The sequence below is a fragment of the Athene noctua genome, chromosome 13, assembly GCF_965140245.1.
Source record: "Athene noctua chromosome 13, bAthNoc1.hap1.1, whole genome shotgun sequence".
NCBI lineage: Eukaryota > Metazoa > Chordata > Aves > Strigiformes > Strigidae > Athene > Athene noctua.
The window spans coordinates 17,002,220-17,016,246 of NC_134049.1; the positions used below are offsets into that span (position 1 = coordinate 17,002,220).

Genomic DNA, 14,027 nt, shown 5'->3' on the forward strand with positions numbered 1-14,027 from the left:
AGGCGCTAATGGGATTAGCGGCGAGGCCAGCGAGGCGGCGGGGAGAAGGCAGCGCCGCGCGGGAGCCGGGCTGCGGCATGGCGCCCCTCTGACGGCGGGAGGGCAGAGCAGCAGCTGCGCCGCACGGGCGGGATGCCCCAGGTAACTGGGGAGGGGAGCGGGGCGGGAGCGCCCCGGCAGCGGGCAGAGATGGCGGGGAAGGCTCGGTTGCCCAGGGGGGACGGGGAGGAGCGACCCCGCCGGCGGCCCGGCCTGCGGGGTGAGGGGGCAGAGGGGCAGGCCGAGGCCCCAGCGAGGGCCTAGCGAGGGGAGGAGGCGGCCGGCGGGAGCCAGCGCAGGTGAGGAGGAGGCAAAACGGGGGGCGAGCGGCCCGGGGCGGGAGGAGGGGGAGCCCCGCAGCAAGGTGGCGGCGGGGGAGAGGGGAGGCGCGGCAGCAAGCCGGGGGGCAGAGCGAGGGGTGCGGGGGGCTGAAAGGGAGTGCGACAGCGGGAGGAGGAGGAGGAGGAGAGGAGCCTGGGCCCGGGGGAGGGCAGAGCGCGGCGGGAGGCGGAGGAGAGCGTCAGCTGGAGCGGGGATAGCGGGAGCGCGGCGGGAGGCGGAGGAGGAGAGCGTCAGCTGGGGGCAGAGATAGAGGGAGTGCGGCAGGAGGAGGAGGAGAGCGTGAGCCGGGGGGGCAGAGAGAGAGGGAGCGCGGCAGGAGGAGGAGGGGAAGAAGCGCGACGCAAGGACGGCAGATGCCTGGAAATAAAAATTTGATGATTGCATGCAGCGGCTGGAGAGACTCTGTCGGTGGCGGCGGCGGGCACGAGGCAGGGACAGGGGGGGCGACGGCAAAATGAAGTATCAGAAATACCTGACTGTCTTGCAGATGGCCATAGGGGTGACCGCCTCCAACAGGGGCAGTCTGATGCCCTTAAAGAGGAAGCTGTGGTGAGTAGGCACAAACGCGGCCGGCGGCACTGCGGGCCGGGCCGAGCCGAGCGCGGGCCGCGGCGGGACGGGCGGGCGGGCGGGCGGCGGGGGGTTCCCTCAGGCGTGAGGGGCGCCGAGCCGGGACCCGCGCCAGGACCGAGCGAGAGCGGGCCTGCGGCTCCCGGCGGGCATCTCCGGGCCGGAAAGTTCCCGGCGGATTCTCCGCCGGTCGTGTGGAAAGCGCCGGGAGGCGGCGGTGCGGTGGTGCCGGCGGAGCTGTCCGCGCCGCGCATCGCCCTGCCCCGGGGCCCGGCGGAGCGCGGCCGGGCGCTGCCCGCGGCCGGGCGCACGGCAATGGCAGCTTCGGCCGGGGGGCGCGGGGCTGCCCGGGCCCGGGCCGCCGTTGCGTGACAGCCCAAGTGTTGCCTCCGACTGGAGCGCATTCACCTCCCCGCCCGGGCTGTGCGGAAAGCCGGCGTCTCGATTTCCCGGCCCCGGCTTCGCTGAGAGGTCTGAGACAGGGGAGGAGGGAGATCCAAGTCTAACGGGTTAGCGAGCCACAGAGGTAGTACTATCCATATACGATCATTTTTGTTTAAAGCCTCCTTTTCCCCTGGCTTATTTCCACTGTTTTTGTGCTTGCTGATTGTGTGCTGAACTGATTTTTCTGGATGAATCAACAATATGTTATGAAAAATGTATTAAAGTGTAATGTGGGTGAGTAGGGCACCGACAAGCATATGGCACTGCAACACCCAGTCGCTCCCAGACCTGTGAGAGCCCACTGTTAGCTTGACGGAAGCAGTGGGCTGTGTGTCATCATCAGGACAAATTACAAGGAGAAAATCTGTGAACTTGTGAAGTCGGGTTTTCTGGGAGGAAAATATCAAGAACAAATCCGTACCCTGAGAATTTCCTATCTATAGAAGATACTTAGGTGGTCACAGTCATATAGTTTTCTTTCACTTAGGTGTTCCTAGTGAAGGAAAGTAAATGGTCACAGAAAGCTTGATAGGTAATTTTATTTAGAAATAATTCACAAATAAAAATATTTTTATGTCAGCAGTTGTAACAAAAATGGGCCTTGCATGAATTGTAGAACATACTGTTTTCACTTCCCCCCCATCAGCTAGCATACACAGTGTCAAGGAAATACATCACTTGAAGAAACGTAATGTGGAACTAGTAAGCTTTCTGTCAATTCCAAATCTTGCTATTCCTTGCAGATAAGAACACAGTTTGGCAAATCTATTAATCCTAACTGCAATGCACAAAATCAAAGGCAGTCTTGACAAAAATGTTGTCATACAAATAAATTTTATTACATTTTATCAAAGGTTTTTATAGTGTATTCAATGGTTTGATTTTGACTTATGTAAGTTACATAAAGTGTACCATACCTATTTTATTACCCCCAAGTGCCACTCCTTTCTGTGTGCAGCAGTGTACATATTGGTGTGTTACTTCTTATTAGTTATGGGTACTATAATGATAGTTATTTTATTTCATATTTCCTGTGTCTCCTTGGAAATGGTTTCTTTGCTGGCATGTTAAAGAAAGTGAAGCTATCCGTATCTGCATAGTAAGTCTGAAAGGACCCAATTCAATTACTCTTTGTCTTCAGTTGGAGTTGGATCAGCTCCATATTGTTTAGTTTCACGGTGAGATTCTGTGCTTTTTGAGGTACAGCAAAACAGTGTAGTGGATCCCCCCTAATACACACCATAAGCATTTCATTTCATAACATTTTTATCTTGGCATCATGTTGCTGTGATGCAATGCTGTGTAAAAATTTAGTTGTCTAAGATTAAGGAAATTTTTTTCTTTTTTAATTTGAGGGATGTATGAATTACTAAAGCATGTCTCTGGGATATTCTTATTAATAGGCGACATGGGATTGTGTAGTCACATTTCCTTTGAGAACTTGAATAGCAGTAGACGTGTATGGATAGAGTTTATGCTTATGGATGAAATACTGTTTTCTGATGCATTTAGAAAAATGCTTAAGGATACTTTGTCATGTTAATTTTTTCTTATTTGTGCATAGTCTGTATCAAATAATGCACTAAGAAAATCTGAATGTTAGAGAGACGAGTATGTTGCTGTTGCTAACATCAGTGTAATATTAGTGTATATTTCCAACACGTAAAACAAAAGTGTATTCCAGTACTGTATCACTGGAAATCTCAAAAATACCTAAAGAAAACAAATAAGTCAGTCTATAATGAGAGTATGCTTTTTAATCTCTTTTTGTTATTTCTAAAAACTTAGAACTTTAATTGATCAGATTCATAAATTCTTTGATGTGTTAATATATATTGCAAGTGGAAGCACAGACATAATTTATTTTAAAAGGGTTAAAATACCTTTTGGTTGGTGGAGATAATCCACTTGAATCCTACTGAAAGAAAATGGAAAAGGTAACAGCAATGTTTGATTTCTTTATAGAGCGTGTCACTCAAATTTTCTCCCATTCCCTCCCCAAAATGTAAGTACTGTTCTGTGATGCATGAAAGCAGAGCTACATATAAAAGCAGAGAAGATGGACACCAGTGTCTCATGATGGGTTAAGAATAAATTGTTATAAACTAGCTGAGAATAAAACTGAGGGTTGAACAAACAGAAGGAAGCTATGGCAGAAGGAGGCTTGCAGTGGGAGGTGGTGGAGCCAGAAACTTGTTTATGTTAAATAGGGAGCTTGGTCATTATATGATGAGGTTTCCTTGGACATTAGAGTTTTGGACTTGGTGATAGAGGAAGCTGCTGGAGTCTTGAACTGCTGATTCAGACCTTTCCTGTGTTTGTGTGGCATTGAAATCTTAATATGTAGGAATCTAAATGAGTAGGATGTTTTTAATCGTTTTGCTGTGGGGACAGTATTTGGATACAAAACCCACCGTTGTAATGCTGCTAGTACAGGTAGAGTGCAGCAGGGACTAACATTTGCTAAGGTGTTCAAGAAGAGGTAACTACTGACCTGGAAGCACTTTAAAACAGTAAATTGACATAAATATTTACTGAAATACCAATATGTGCAATCTGAATGCTTTTACAATAGAGAAATGATAAATCACGTTAAGGGAAACTACACAAGTAAAGCATAATTTCTTGTCACACTGAATACGATGTTTCTCTGCTACAAGGAGAAGGAGCAGGCAAACAATAAAAAACCAGGATATCCTAGGCAACTCTAGTAATTCTTCTCCCTAATAATCCCTTCTGTTTCTTACAGCAGTTGTTTCTGGTTTGAAAGGCTTCCTCTGCTTTGGCTTACACCCCCTATGGTCCCTTTGGTGCAAGGGAGTGCAGGATCATGAAGTAAGACAAAAAACTTAAGTTAGTGATAAGTTTTCGTTGTGAAGAATATTATGGAAATGGCTGAGGCTATTCCATATTTATATTTCCTGCATCTTAAGACTGACTTGTAGTTGTCTGAGGCAATCTAGGTTGCAGAAAAGAATGCAGATGCAATGCACTACAGAATTTGAATTTTGACAGGATCCAATTTCCCTGTTTGGTGCTCATTTGTTAAGAGAATGTGTGATATAGAAGCCTGGATGTTAAATGATAGGTCCTTCTTGTAAGTTATTGCACAAGCACACTTATTTTCAAGCATAGGAGTAAACTAACTAAGCATGCGAGTAAACTTACTTGAAGTCAGTGAGGAGTAACCAGCATGTCTGAAATTAGGCACCGATCTCCAAGATTTGTTGACTCAAGTGTCTTTGTATTCAGACTGGGGCTTGGATGTAGAAGTCCAGGTTTATAATGAAGGATGCCTGTTTTATCTTTAGGACCATCACCAGGGGGAAAAAAATGCCATTGTTTGTTTGTCTTCTAAGTAGAGTCATATTTAGAATAATCAAGTAATGGAAAATGTCACTGCAGTATAGGAGAGAGAATGCATCAAAGATTGAACCTCTTGGGTGTCTACAGAACTATGTGGAAAAATACAGATCACCAGAATAGATGTTTTCTCTTTTTGATTACTGGTTTATGGTAATATTTATGTGAAATGAGGATAACAATTCCAGTTTAGCCCATTGTAAGGGTTTATTTATGTTGCAAGTTTATTTTTTTTTTTTTCCTGATGAAGGCAAGATAGTGTGCTCAAACAAGAATTTAGTATAGCAGCTGACTACTCAGTGTTACTAATCATTGTTTCAAATTTGCCTTTTTTTCCCCAAACAAATATTGAGCAACTGTGGTTGTTAGGTCTTCCAGTCTGATCAGCCGGCGTAAGTTTCAGCTTTTCCACCCTTAGATTTGAGCCAGAAGGCATACTGATCACATTCAGCTGGGTCCAGCTGACATCCTCACTTTCTGTAGTATTGAGGAAGCCTGTCTTCTAACGGGAGGACTTATAATTATGGAAATCTTATACATCTCTCAGCTGAGAGCTTTGTAACTACTAGAGGTAGAAGTTTCTAAGAAGTTTGACTTGTATGTTGTGAAACTAATTTGCTAGAAGTACCTTAACTGACTTTTTTTTATCAGATAGGCAGACAACTTGCAGTATATGAAAAGTATAATAATCATGTCACCATTTTAAGTCTTGTTGGAGCTATGTCAAGAACTTTTCCTCTCTGTATTAACTATAGCATTAATACTACACTTGGAACACAAATACAGAAAATGTGTCATTTCAGGACTTGTTTTTGAAATACTCTGATGTTGTCCTTTATAAAATTGTTCAGAACTCTAATCACTAAACACGAAGATAATTTTTTTAAATTCTTAAAATATGTTCAATCTAAGTGGGCTGTCTAGAAAACAACAAGACATCAGTAGTTTCAGACAACTACAAAAACCATGTTAGGTAATATTGAAGGTTGTTATAAGTATGTGCCAGTAGAATATAAATACAGTTTTTATTAATAAAAAAATCTGTTACATTATATCGATTCCATCTAATTATGTTATGATGTGTAGTAAGTCGTTAGCTCTTGCTGTAATGCTACACCTTGAAGTTAACGTTGCATAGTATTTTGTTAGTCTAGCTTGTTTCTCAGTGGAATACAGATACTGAAAGTTTTAGCTTTTGTTTTCTTTTACAAACTAGAGAAATAATTTAGAGTCATGGTTATGTAATGTGATACGTGATCAGGAACCAGTCAGGTCAATGAAACTTGTAAGAATTGTGGGTTATAAACAAAGGCTTAGGACTTCAGGTGGGATTTACAAAATGATGCAGTATTACTTGACAAAATTTCCAAAAGCTAATGAGTAGGGGTGCCTTAATTTAGGGTTCCTGTGATAACCTCCATTAGAAAGGTGTTATGCTTCCAGAATATTAAACATATTCTTTGAATAGAAACAGCATGTTTCAGGCAAGGCATCTGGAATTTTTCACTCCCTTTGAAGATTTTGATACTATATTCTACTTTTTAAAGCTCTAGACTGCCTTGACCATACAATTCTTAGGCTTTGATTCCAGAGTACTTGCCTTGAAGTAGTTGATGAACTGCAGACATTTTAAAAGGGGTCTTACAAATCTTTCTGATTTATTCTGTGATAATTCCTCTGTAATCCTGATGCATGTACTACAGCCAGTGATTTAGCAATTCACTTATTAATTTTCTATTAATGAAGCAATACAAATAAAAGATGGAAGGAGATAATCAGATGTAGTAAATTTCATTAATAATTTTTTTTAAACTTAAGGTTTAGATGCCAGAACCACAGAATATTGCATTATAGTTCAGTATTTGTTTAAAAAGAATAAACTCTGTTTCTCTGATTGCAATGAAAACTTTGAAAACAAAAAGCAAATTTCAAAAGTGAGAGGATTTTAAAAAGCTGTTTTTCAGTTTTTTGAATAATTTAGTTTCAAGACTAACTCAAATGCTTTGGGTCTTGTCTCATGAATTTAGAGTCACTGAAGCTGACACGTGTTTATCTTGCAATTTTATAGTCTTAACTTTTGAGTTGTATTCCTTGTGGAAATTTCTAGTACTCAGAGGAGTTCATGTTGCAGTACTGCAAGAGTGTTACTGGAAATGAGTTCTTGAGAGTCTCATTGCTGCATCTAGCATCCTGAGAAGACAGGGTGAAACAGATACAAGTCTGTCTCAGATCTGTTACTGCTTCTCTTTGCTAAACTGTCGGAGTAGCAGAGGCACCAGAGAAGCTGATACTTAATTTATTTGCACTTGTCCCAAAGTTTGCTCATCAACCACAGAGTCAGAGCCCCATGATTCTGTTAGTATGGTTGTCTTGCTTCATATCCTTCCTTTGGTGCACAATACAGTGCAAAGCTTCCAGATTCCAGTAATGATATTGATTGGATTTTTCTTCGGTTGGTTTAATAATACTTTATTTTCTTGTAAAGATACCTAGAAGATAATGATTTTTAAAGGATTGAAAATCTTTCAATTGTGATATTTCTTCCCTTAAAATTATATTTTGAAAGTTAAATGTGATTTTTTTAAAAGCATTTTTCTGAATCTTGGAAGCCAACATGTAATAGCCATAATTTGTTCTCCAGCAGAATGAAATAATGGATGGATTCCAGGGGTAGCAAGTTTATTTTTTTTAAATGGCTTTAAAGAGTGGAGCTTCCAAGTGGAAGGGTCTTCAAAACATACCATTAGTTTAATTCTTTGCTAAAACCACATCACTTTGATTATCCCATTATTTTTACTTGTTTTTCTTTCACATAAAGTTTTTCTTTTATTTTTTTATAAAGGCTTCTCAATATCAGAAAACATTAAAAGACTTGCAACTTAAAGAAATGCACATTTATAGGTAAGGCACTAGAATTAATGATTTGAAATACAGTTCAAAATCAAGAAAAGCCTAATGCAGCTTACAGCTTTAAAAAATTTTCTATTAAATATGAGGAAGTAGTCTAACGTACCAAATAGGTAATTCACTGGAGGTGCATGTGAAGTTTTATTGGCCCAAGTAATAAGTAATGAAATAGTCAGCCCTCAGAGTTTTCTGGAGATAACATAAATACAGACCTCTAACTGTACTGAAACAGTTGATCTCTCAGGGGGCTCCAACATCTGTATTTGACATGGACTTGGAATATGTGTGGTTGTGTACATTTGGATTAACTTTATCAGAGATGTTTGGAGAGCTCAGTAACAGAAGATACATTCGTACAATAGAAATGTACTATCACTGTAAATGTCCCTCTCTGCCTGTGGAACGAATGGAGATTGAGCAATTGTCTTTGGAAATTTGTCATAGTAATTCGTTAAGACATTTTAGCAGAGAATCTGTGGCATTTTTGCAGTTCTGTTTTGTGAATAAATATGTTACTGTAGTAGTCAGGCATGTTTCTCAGACTTTAATCCATATATAATTATATTTTCAAATCCGGTGCATTTTCAGCAGGAAGTTCATAATGCAATTAAAATGTCTGAATATTATAGTTATGTTTTCAGTTAGAAGTTTTTATTTGCCTTTGCAGATAAAAGTTGGCAGTAAATTAACCCAAAGGGAAAAAAAGTCTAAATCAAATTACTGTATTATCAACAGAACTTACAGCAAGCTGTTTGTGTGTGTATGTGTGCATGTGTAAAAGCAAAACAACTCAGGCATCTGAAAACAAAATATTGGTTCGGTAATCACAGTAATTCAACAAAAAATGGGCTTTATAAATTGAGTAAGAGATTTGAAAAGATCTGTTTTCATTTTCAAGTTTGGTTATTGCAACTTTTTCTTTTCCTTAGCATTTGGGCCTTTTTTCTTGCTCATGAAGCTGTGTAGACCTAGGAGTCTCACTAACCAAACCAGTGTATTCAGCCTGTGGCTATTGTATTTAGTACTTTGAATTTTGTATTTCAGGTGTGAATGTGGCCCACCCTATGAAATGTCCTTTCTTGTTCGTGTGCATGTATAAGACATCTTCACCATTCTTTTTTGTAAAAACATTTACGTGCATACCAAAGCTGTTAATTCTAAGTAAAAGAACCTAAACCACATACCTAAATATTTTTTGAGAGGAGTCTTAATAGTTAAAGAGAACATTGAACTGCTGTTTGAAGTCTTGGGAAATGCAAAGAGACATATTTCTCATTTAAACTAGTTTTTGAAATTTCTTATGGCTGCAGCTGAGAAATTAAACAACTGTGAATCTGCATATTAAGAATTTTATGGTTTTAGGTGATTCTTGGTGACCATATTTGCTGGACTGCAATTTTCCTTTCTCTACTGTGGTGTCAGACTGACTAGAGATTATTTTGCATTTAAAATACTGACCTCACAAACCTTAATACATTTGGTTAATTGTTAACCCCCACTTCTACCCATTAGCAACTTCCAACAAGCTCCTTGAAATGTGGATTTTTTACTCAAAATATTTTAGTTATGAACTCTCTTGTGTAGACTACAGTCTGATGAAAGACCTTGTAAAGTGTAGTTCCTTAATACATTACCCCTATAACTTTTAACAGCTCTTAATTCATTTTTGTTCAGTGTTATTCATAGCTAGAATAGCTGAACTGCCATTAGCACTCAAACTGGAAAAGGGCAAAAGCCAAATACTGAAAAGTTATACTAATTTAACTGGTGGCCATCGACACGTATCAGAGGGCTCAGTTTTTCACTGAGTTAATGGAGAAAAATATTCCTTTTACTTTTTCAGAAGTTAAATATATTTTTCTGTAATCTTTTTTCTGATACCTCTCACTTTTGTACAAAAATGATAACTACGATATGTTCTTTATTGAATCTGCAAGCAGTGGTGGACTTGATGGGAGATAGATTTCTACATGCTTCTGTGGTGTTATTCTGGTACTTACTGATTGAAAACTAAAGCTTGGAATGGCATTCCTTCTTTGTATAGTGTGACAATGTTTGTCCTTTGTAAATTTTTTACTTTAAGCGAATGTGTTGAATAAAAACATATATTCTGTCTGATATGTGGCTCTTTTTGTTTGGCAGGGTAACTCCATCTTCTGAAAATCCAAATGGTGCTACCTGTAGTGTAAGTCAGGGAAAGCCCTCTTTAAGAAGAATAAAAGGGAGAATACACAGAAGCAAAAGTCTTGATAGCATCGATTTCTGTGAATTCACTGTAAGTACCATATCTTTTACATTTATCCTGTATGAAGTTATGAGAATCTTGTTTAATAAAGCAGTTGTCCCTCTTATATTGGCTTTATCTCCAGGTTAGAATTAAAAAAGCTATTGTACTTAATGATGTAATTGCAGTTCTACACTGCCACATGTTAAGAACACTGATGTGGCTTGTATAATTAGTGATGCATAACTATGGTTTTGTTCTTCAGTAACCATTAGATATAAATTTTGATGTCAGATTTTAATATTGCTGTCTGCATAAGATGAAGTATGCTTTCAAACTCTGTTTTTATACTTAGATTTTGGAAGTTGCATTTAAAGTAAATTAGATCTGTTTTTCACAAAAAGCCATAAAAGTGTACTAGAAAAATAATGTTCCTAAAAGATGTGTGTGCTTATAGCACTTAAAAGCTAGTATCACAGATGATATCCTAATACAGTTAAGCAGTACTGGTATATACTTATTTTCTTTGTTCTGGTTATGGTGTAGGTATGTTTGTCTTCTAGTTTCAGAAAATTCAGTGCTATCATGGTTTCAGAGAGTTTATATAGGTGATGCTTTAGAGATTTTGCTGAGTTGAGAGAGAAAACTGGAAGAGTTTTTTTCACAACTTTTAATTCAAGAGGAGTTATTTACATTCAAATGATGGAAGAAAATAAATTGTTAATGTGAAAGAGTATGGGACGTGGGGGTAAATTTCCTGCTGTTTATACTATTTTCAAAATACTAGAATTAGTCCTAAACACAGTATGTTTTCAACAGTTCTTTACTGAAAAAACATGAAAAGCTACACCTCTCAAGTAACAGGGCAATTTGAGCAAAACAAATTCTGATAAATATGTAGTTTTGAAATAGTAAAATAATATCAAATAATATATTAAACTATAAATCAGTTACTAAATATGAGGATGAAAGAGGTAGATAGGAAATACATGCTGTCTTTAAAATGTACAAATCAGTAGTGATGTGGAGATATTGTCTGGCATGACATGGTAATATAAACAACTTAACTAAAATGTTCAGATGCAGTTTGGGAAAATACTGTTATCTAAAGCAAAACAATGGTTTGAATATGTTGCATCATTCGGTGAGATTTTTTTAGGGATGATGCCAATAGCATAATTAGGTTGTTTTTTACCTCAGGACTGTTGTCTCTAATTATGAAGTCTTCTAGTGCTCTCTTTGGGACAAAGAACTTGTTTTCTGTTTAAGGAAGTAATGAAATTAGTAGCAAGGATTTGTGATTTAGTGTCTTGTATGGTGTCCAGATACTTCTAACAGTGTGGGTACTGCAAAGCTGGGTTTATAGCTGAGGAAACGTGTGCAGGGAGCCTGTGTTCACTTCTGTGCTGCTGGTAACTCACGTTGCCTAATTTTGAAGCTTGTTTTGGTGTGTCTATGCAAACTGTTGTCACAGTAGTGATATCAGTGTAATCATTACCTTACTGAAGGTTTAAAAATTCCCTTAGGGAATGAGATTACTGAAACAATAATTTTAGCTTGTGCTATATGGATCTTCATCTGTGTGGTCCTATTAAGGAGTTTTATCTAAATCTATCCCTACTCTTGGGGCCTTCAAAGAAAAAGGGATTATAGCCAACGGTAAAAAGAATATCTTGCATGCCAAAGAACCTTTGCAAAGAGATTTGAGACAGATAATAATGGAGCATGTCTGTAGCACACAAATGTGTAGAGTGTGTATATGTATAAATTCATATATTAATAGCTAAGTACTGATAATTAGGATCAGGAAAGGAAGCTCACTTTTTATTCTGAAGTCTCATGTGAAAGGATGATACAAGTTTAAGCACAAAACAGTCATAAATACGGATTTTCTTGCTGCTGCATAATTTGGAATCACGCTGATTTTCTTCTTGATATTATATAGTGGTACTTTTATTGTTTTAAAATTATGATTAAAAATAGATCTAAAGAAATAATTGAGGAAGCTATTATGCCTAAATTTTTCCAGAGCTCTCCCAGAACTCTTCTTAAATTCATGTTAAGCATCTTTCTCTAGTAAGAAAGATTGGGCACTGGCATATAGAATAAAATTGAAAAGATTTAAAGTGAGAAATTCCATTATACAGTGAGGTGAAAGAGCTTTTTAAAACTTTGCAACTGTTTTATGTTGCAGTATATCCATTTTATGTAGATTTAAAGTTTCATATTTAAATATGTGGTTAATTTTTATGCTGATGTGGTTAATTTTTATGCTGATAAACTCAATGTAATTTGAACATCCATGAGCTGTTGTAATTTGAACATCCATGAGCTGTTGGTTTTCTTTATCGTGTAAGGAGATTGAGATCCATAATAATTCTGAATGTTAATGTATTTCACTTTAAGTAATGCCTATGTGCATCCCAAACTGATCCTTTTTTTTGTAAAACTTTTGTTCCCTGTCACTAGGCAAATTCTTACTGAAGACAAATCCTAACAGCAAAAAGATGTAAAAAATAAGTTATACTTTCTTTTCTCGAAGTATGAAGACTCTCCCCAGTGGGAAGGTTTTGGATTTCCACACAGTATGCACATACAAAAATTCAATACATGGAAATACTGTATTTACTATTTTACTGTGACTTCAGCTATAGCAGGGTATTAAGTTGCATGGACTGCTTTAAGCTGTAAGGCTGATTAAAAACTAGGGTTATTCTTTGGAAGAGAGGAGATAACCAGCAAAGTTCCTATTGCATGTGTAAAATTTCAACAGGGGCCAAAGAGTGACTTGGAGGGAATACCATAGGCACATTTAGTCTTAAGATGTGATGGTGCCAAGTTTCTTTTTTATGACAGTTAATAAAATCCAAAGTTGTGGTATTAATGGCTTTTACTTATACTGTGGCTCTTAATATGGGTGATCCACCAAAGAACACTGGAGAACCTCATTATTGGATGGCCTGCTGATGCAATGACTTATTGCAGGCCTCAGGTATATGTGAGAGACTGTCAAAGCACGTGACTCCTGGTTGCTGCATTGCATACTTGTGTCACCATCCCATAGCTGGCTCGCACTGGAGTTTCCTTAATATCCTTTTAGGAGGTATCTCCCTGATTACAAGTGGTAGGAGTCTGCAGAATTGCTGACAAAATCTCAAAATCTGAGTTGTATTTCTTCATGATACCTCTGCTGTCTTAAGTGGATGATAGTTTGTGGTAGTGATGCCTCTCATTACTATTTTCATAAGACAGCAGGTGAGAAGATAAAGTGGTGAAATAATGTTAAGCCACAGAGTGATAGTACAGCAGATCCCTTAAAACGTGTATGTGTCTTCAACTTCTTTCATCCTTTTTCTTTTCTTTATACTCTCCATGTATTAGTGCTACCACTTAGTCAGATTATGACTTGCTCCCACAAACTGAGTAAAACCTGGTCTATTGCCCTTCAGTTCTTCTCTACAGAGTGTCATAATGCTAGGCTTCCCCAAATATTAGCCCTTGAAATACTCAGCTTTAATGGTGTGTATATATTAAGAAAAATCTGTATATCTTTTTGAATATTGGCAAATGGTTATCTGCAACCCATAAACGTTGCAGAACTGCTATTCCACATTGCAGAAAACTTGAGAGAAAAGAGAAAAAATAAGATTATTAGTTCTCAGAGGAAGATGTGGAATACATACTACCTTGTAGAATAAGCTTTTTGTGCTAATGTTTGTTGCATCCATATTTTAATGTTTACTACACTGAAGCAAACTGGCTTTGCACAAGCTACCCTGTACAGCAGTAGCACTTCTGAGGCCAATTCATCAACAGGGATTTTGTTGTATTGGGTATTGAGCAAACAATGCGTTTCCTCTCAAGGATCTTACAATCTATTTATAACAATAGGTAAGATGTGCCTAACCTTTTGATTCTTTAGCTGCATATGGCTCTCAAGCTGTTCAAGTGCTGCACTGGTGCTAGGGCTTCTGAAGGGCATGTTGAGATGCAGGTGCATCTTGGAACTGCCCTATGTGATAGAGCACTGGGGCTGTGTTTTGCCAATTATTAGGCCTAGCATAAAGGACACAGCCAGCATAAAGATGAACCAATAACTAAATTGTATTTGATACAAAAGGGTCAGTGCATGGGTGAG

At 38.8% G+C, this 14,027-nt stretch overlaps 1 protein-coding gene across 8 annotated transcripts in view; it reads left to right on the top strand.

Moving 5' to 3' along the window:
* The window catches only part of TJP1 (tight junction protein 1), a 195,039-nt gene that overhangs the window by 32,030 nt on the left and 148,982 nt on the right, over positions 1 to 14,027 (top strand). For 5 of the 8 annotated variants that reach the window (XM_074916838.1, XM_074916839.1, XM_074916841.1 and 2 more), the window contains exon 3: positions 9,808 to 9,940. In XM_074916838.1, coding sequence (XP_074772939.1) covers positions 9,808 to 9,940 — 133 coding nt within the window. Of the gene's footprint in view, positions 142 to 528; positions 931 to 9,807; positions 9,941 to 14,027 lie in introns of those variants that run through there. The other 3 variants (XM_074916845.1, XM_074916843.1, XM_074916844.1) reach the window with 3 other exon arrangements.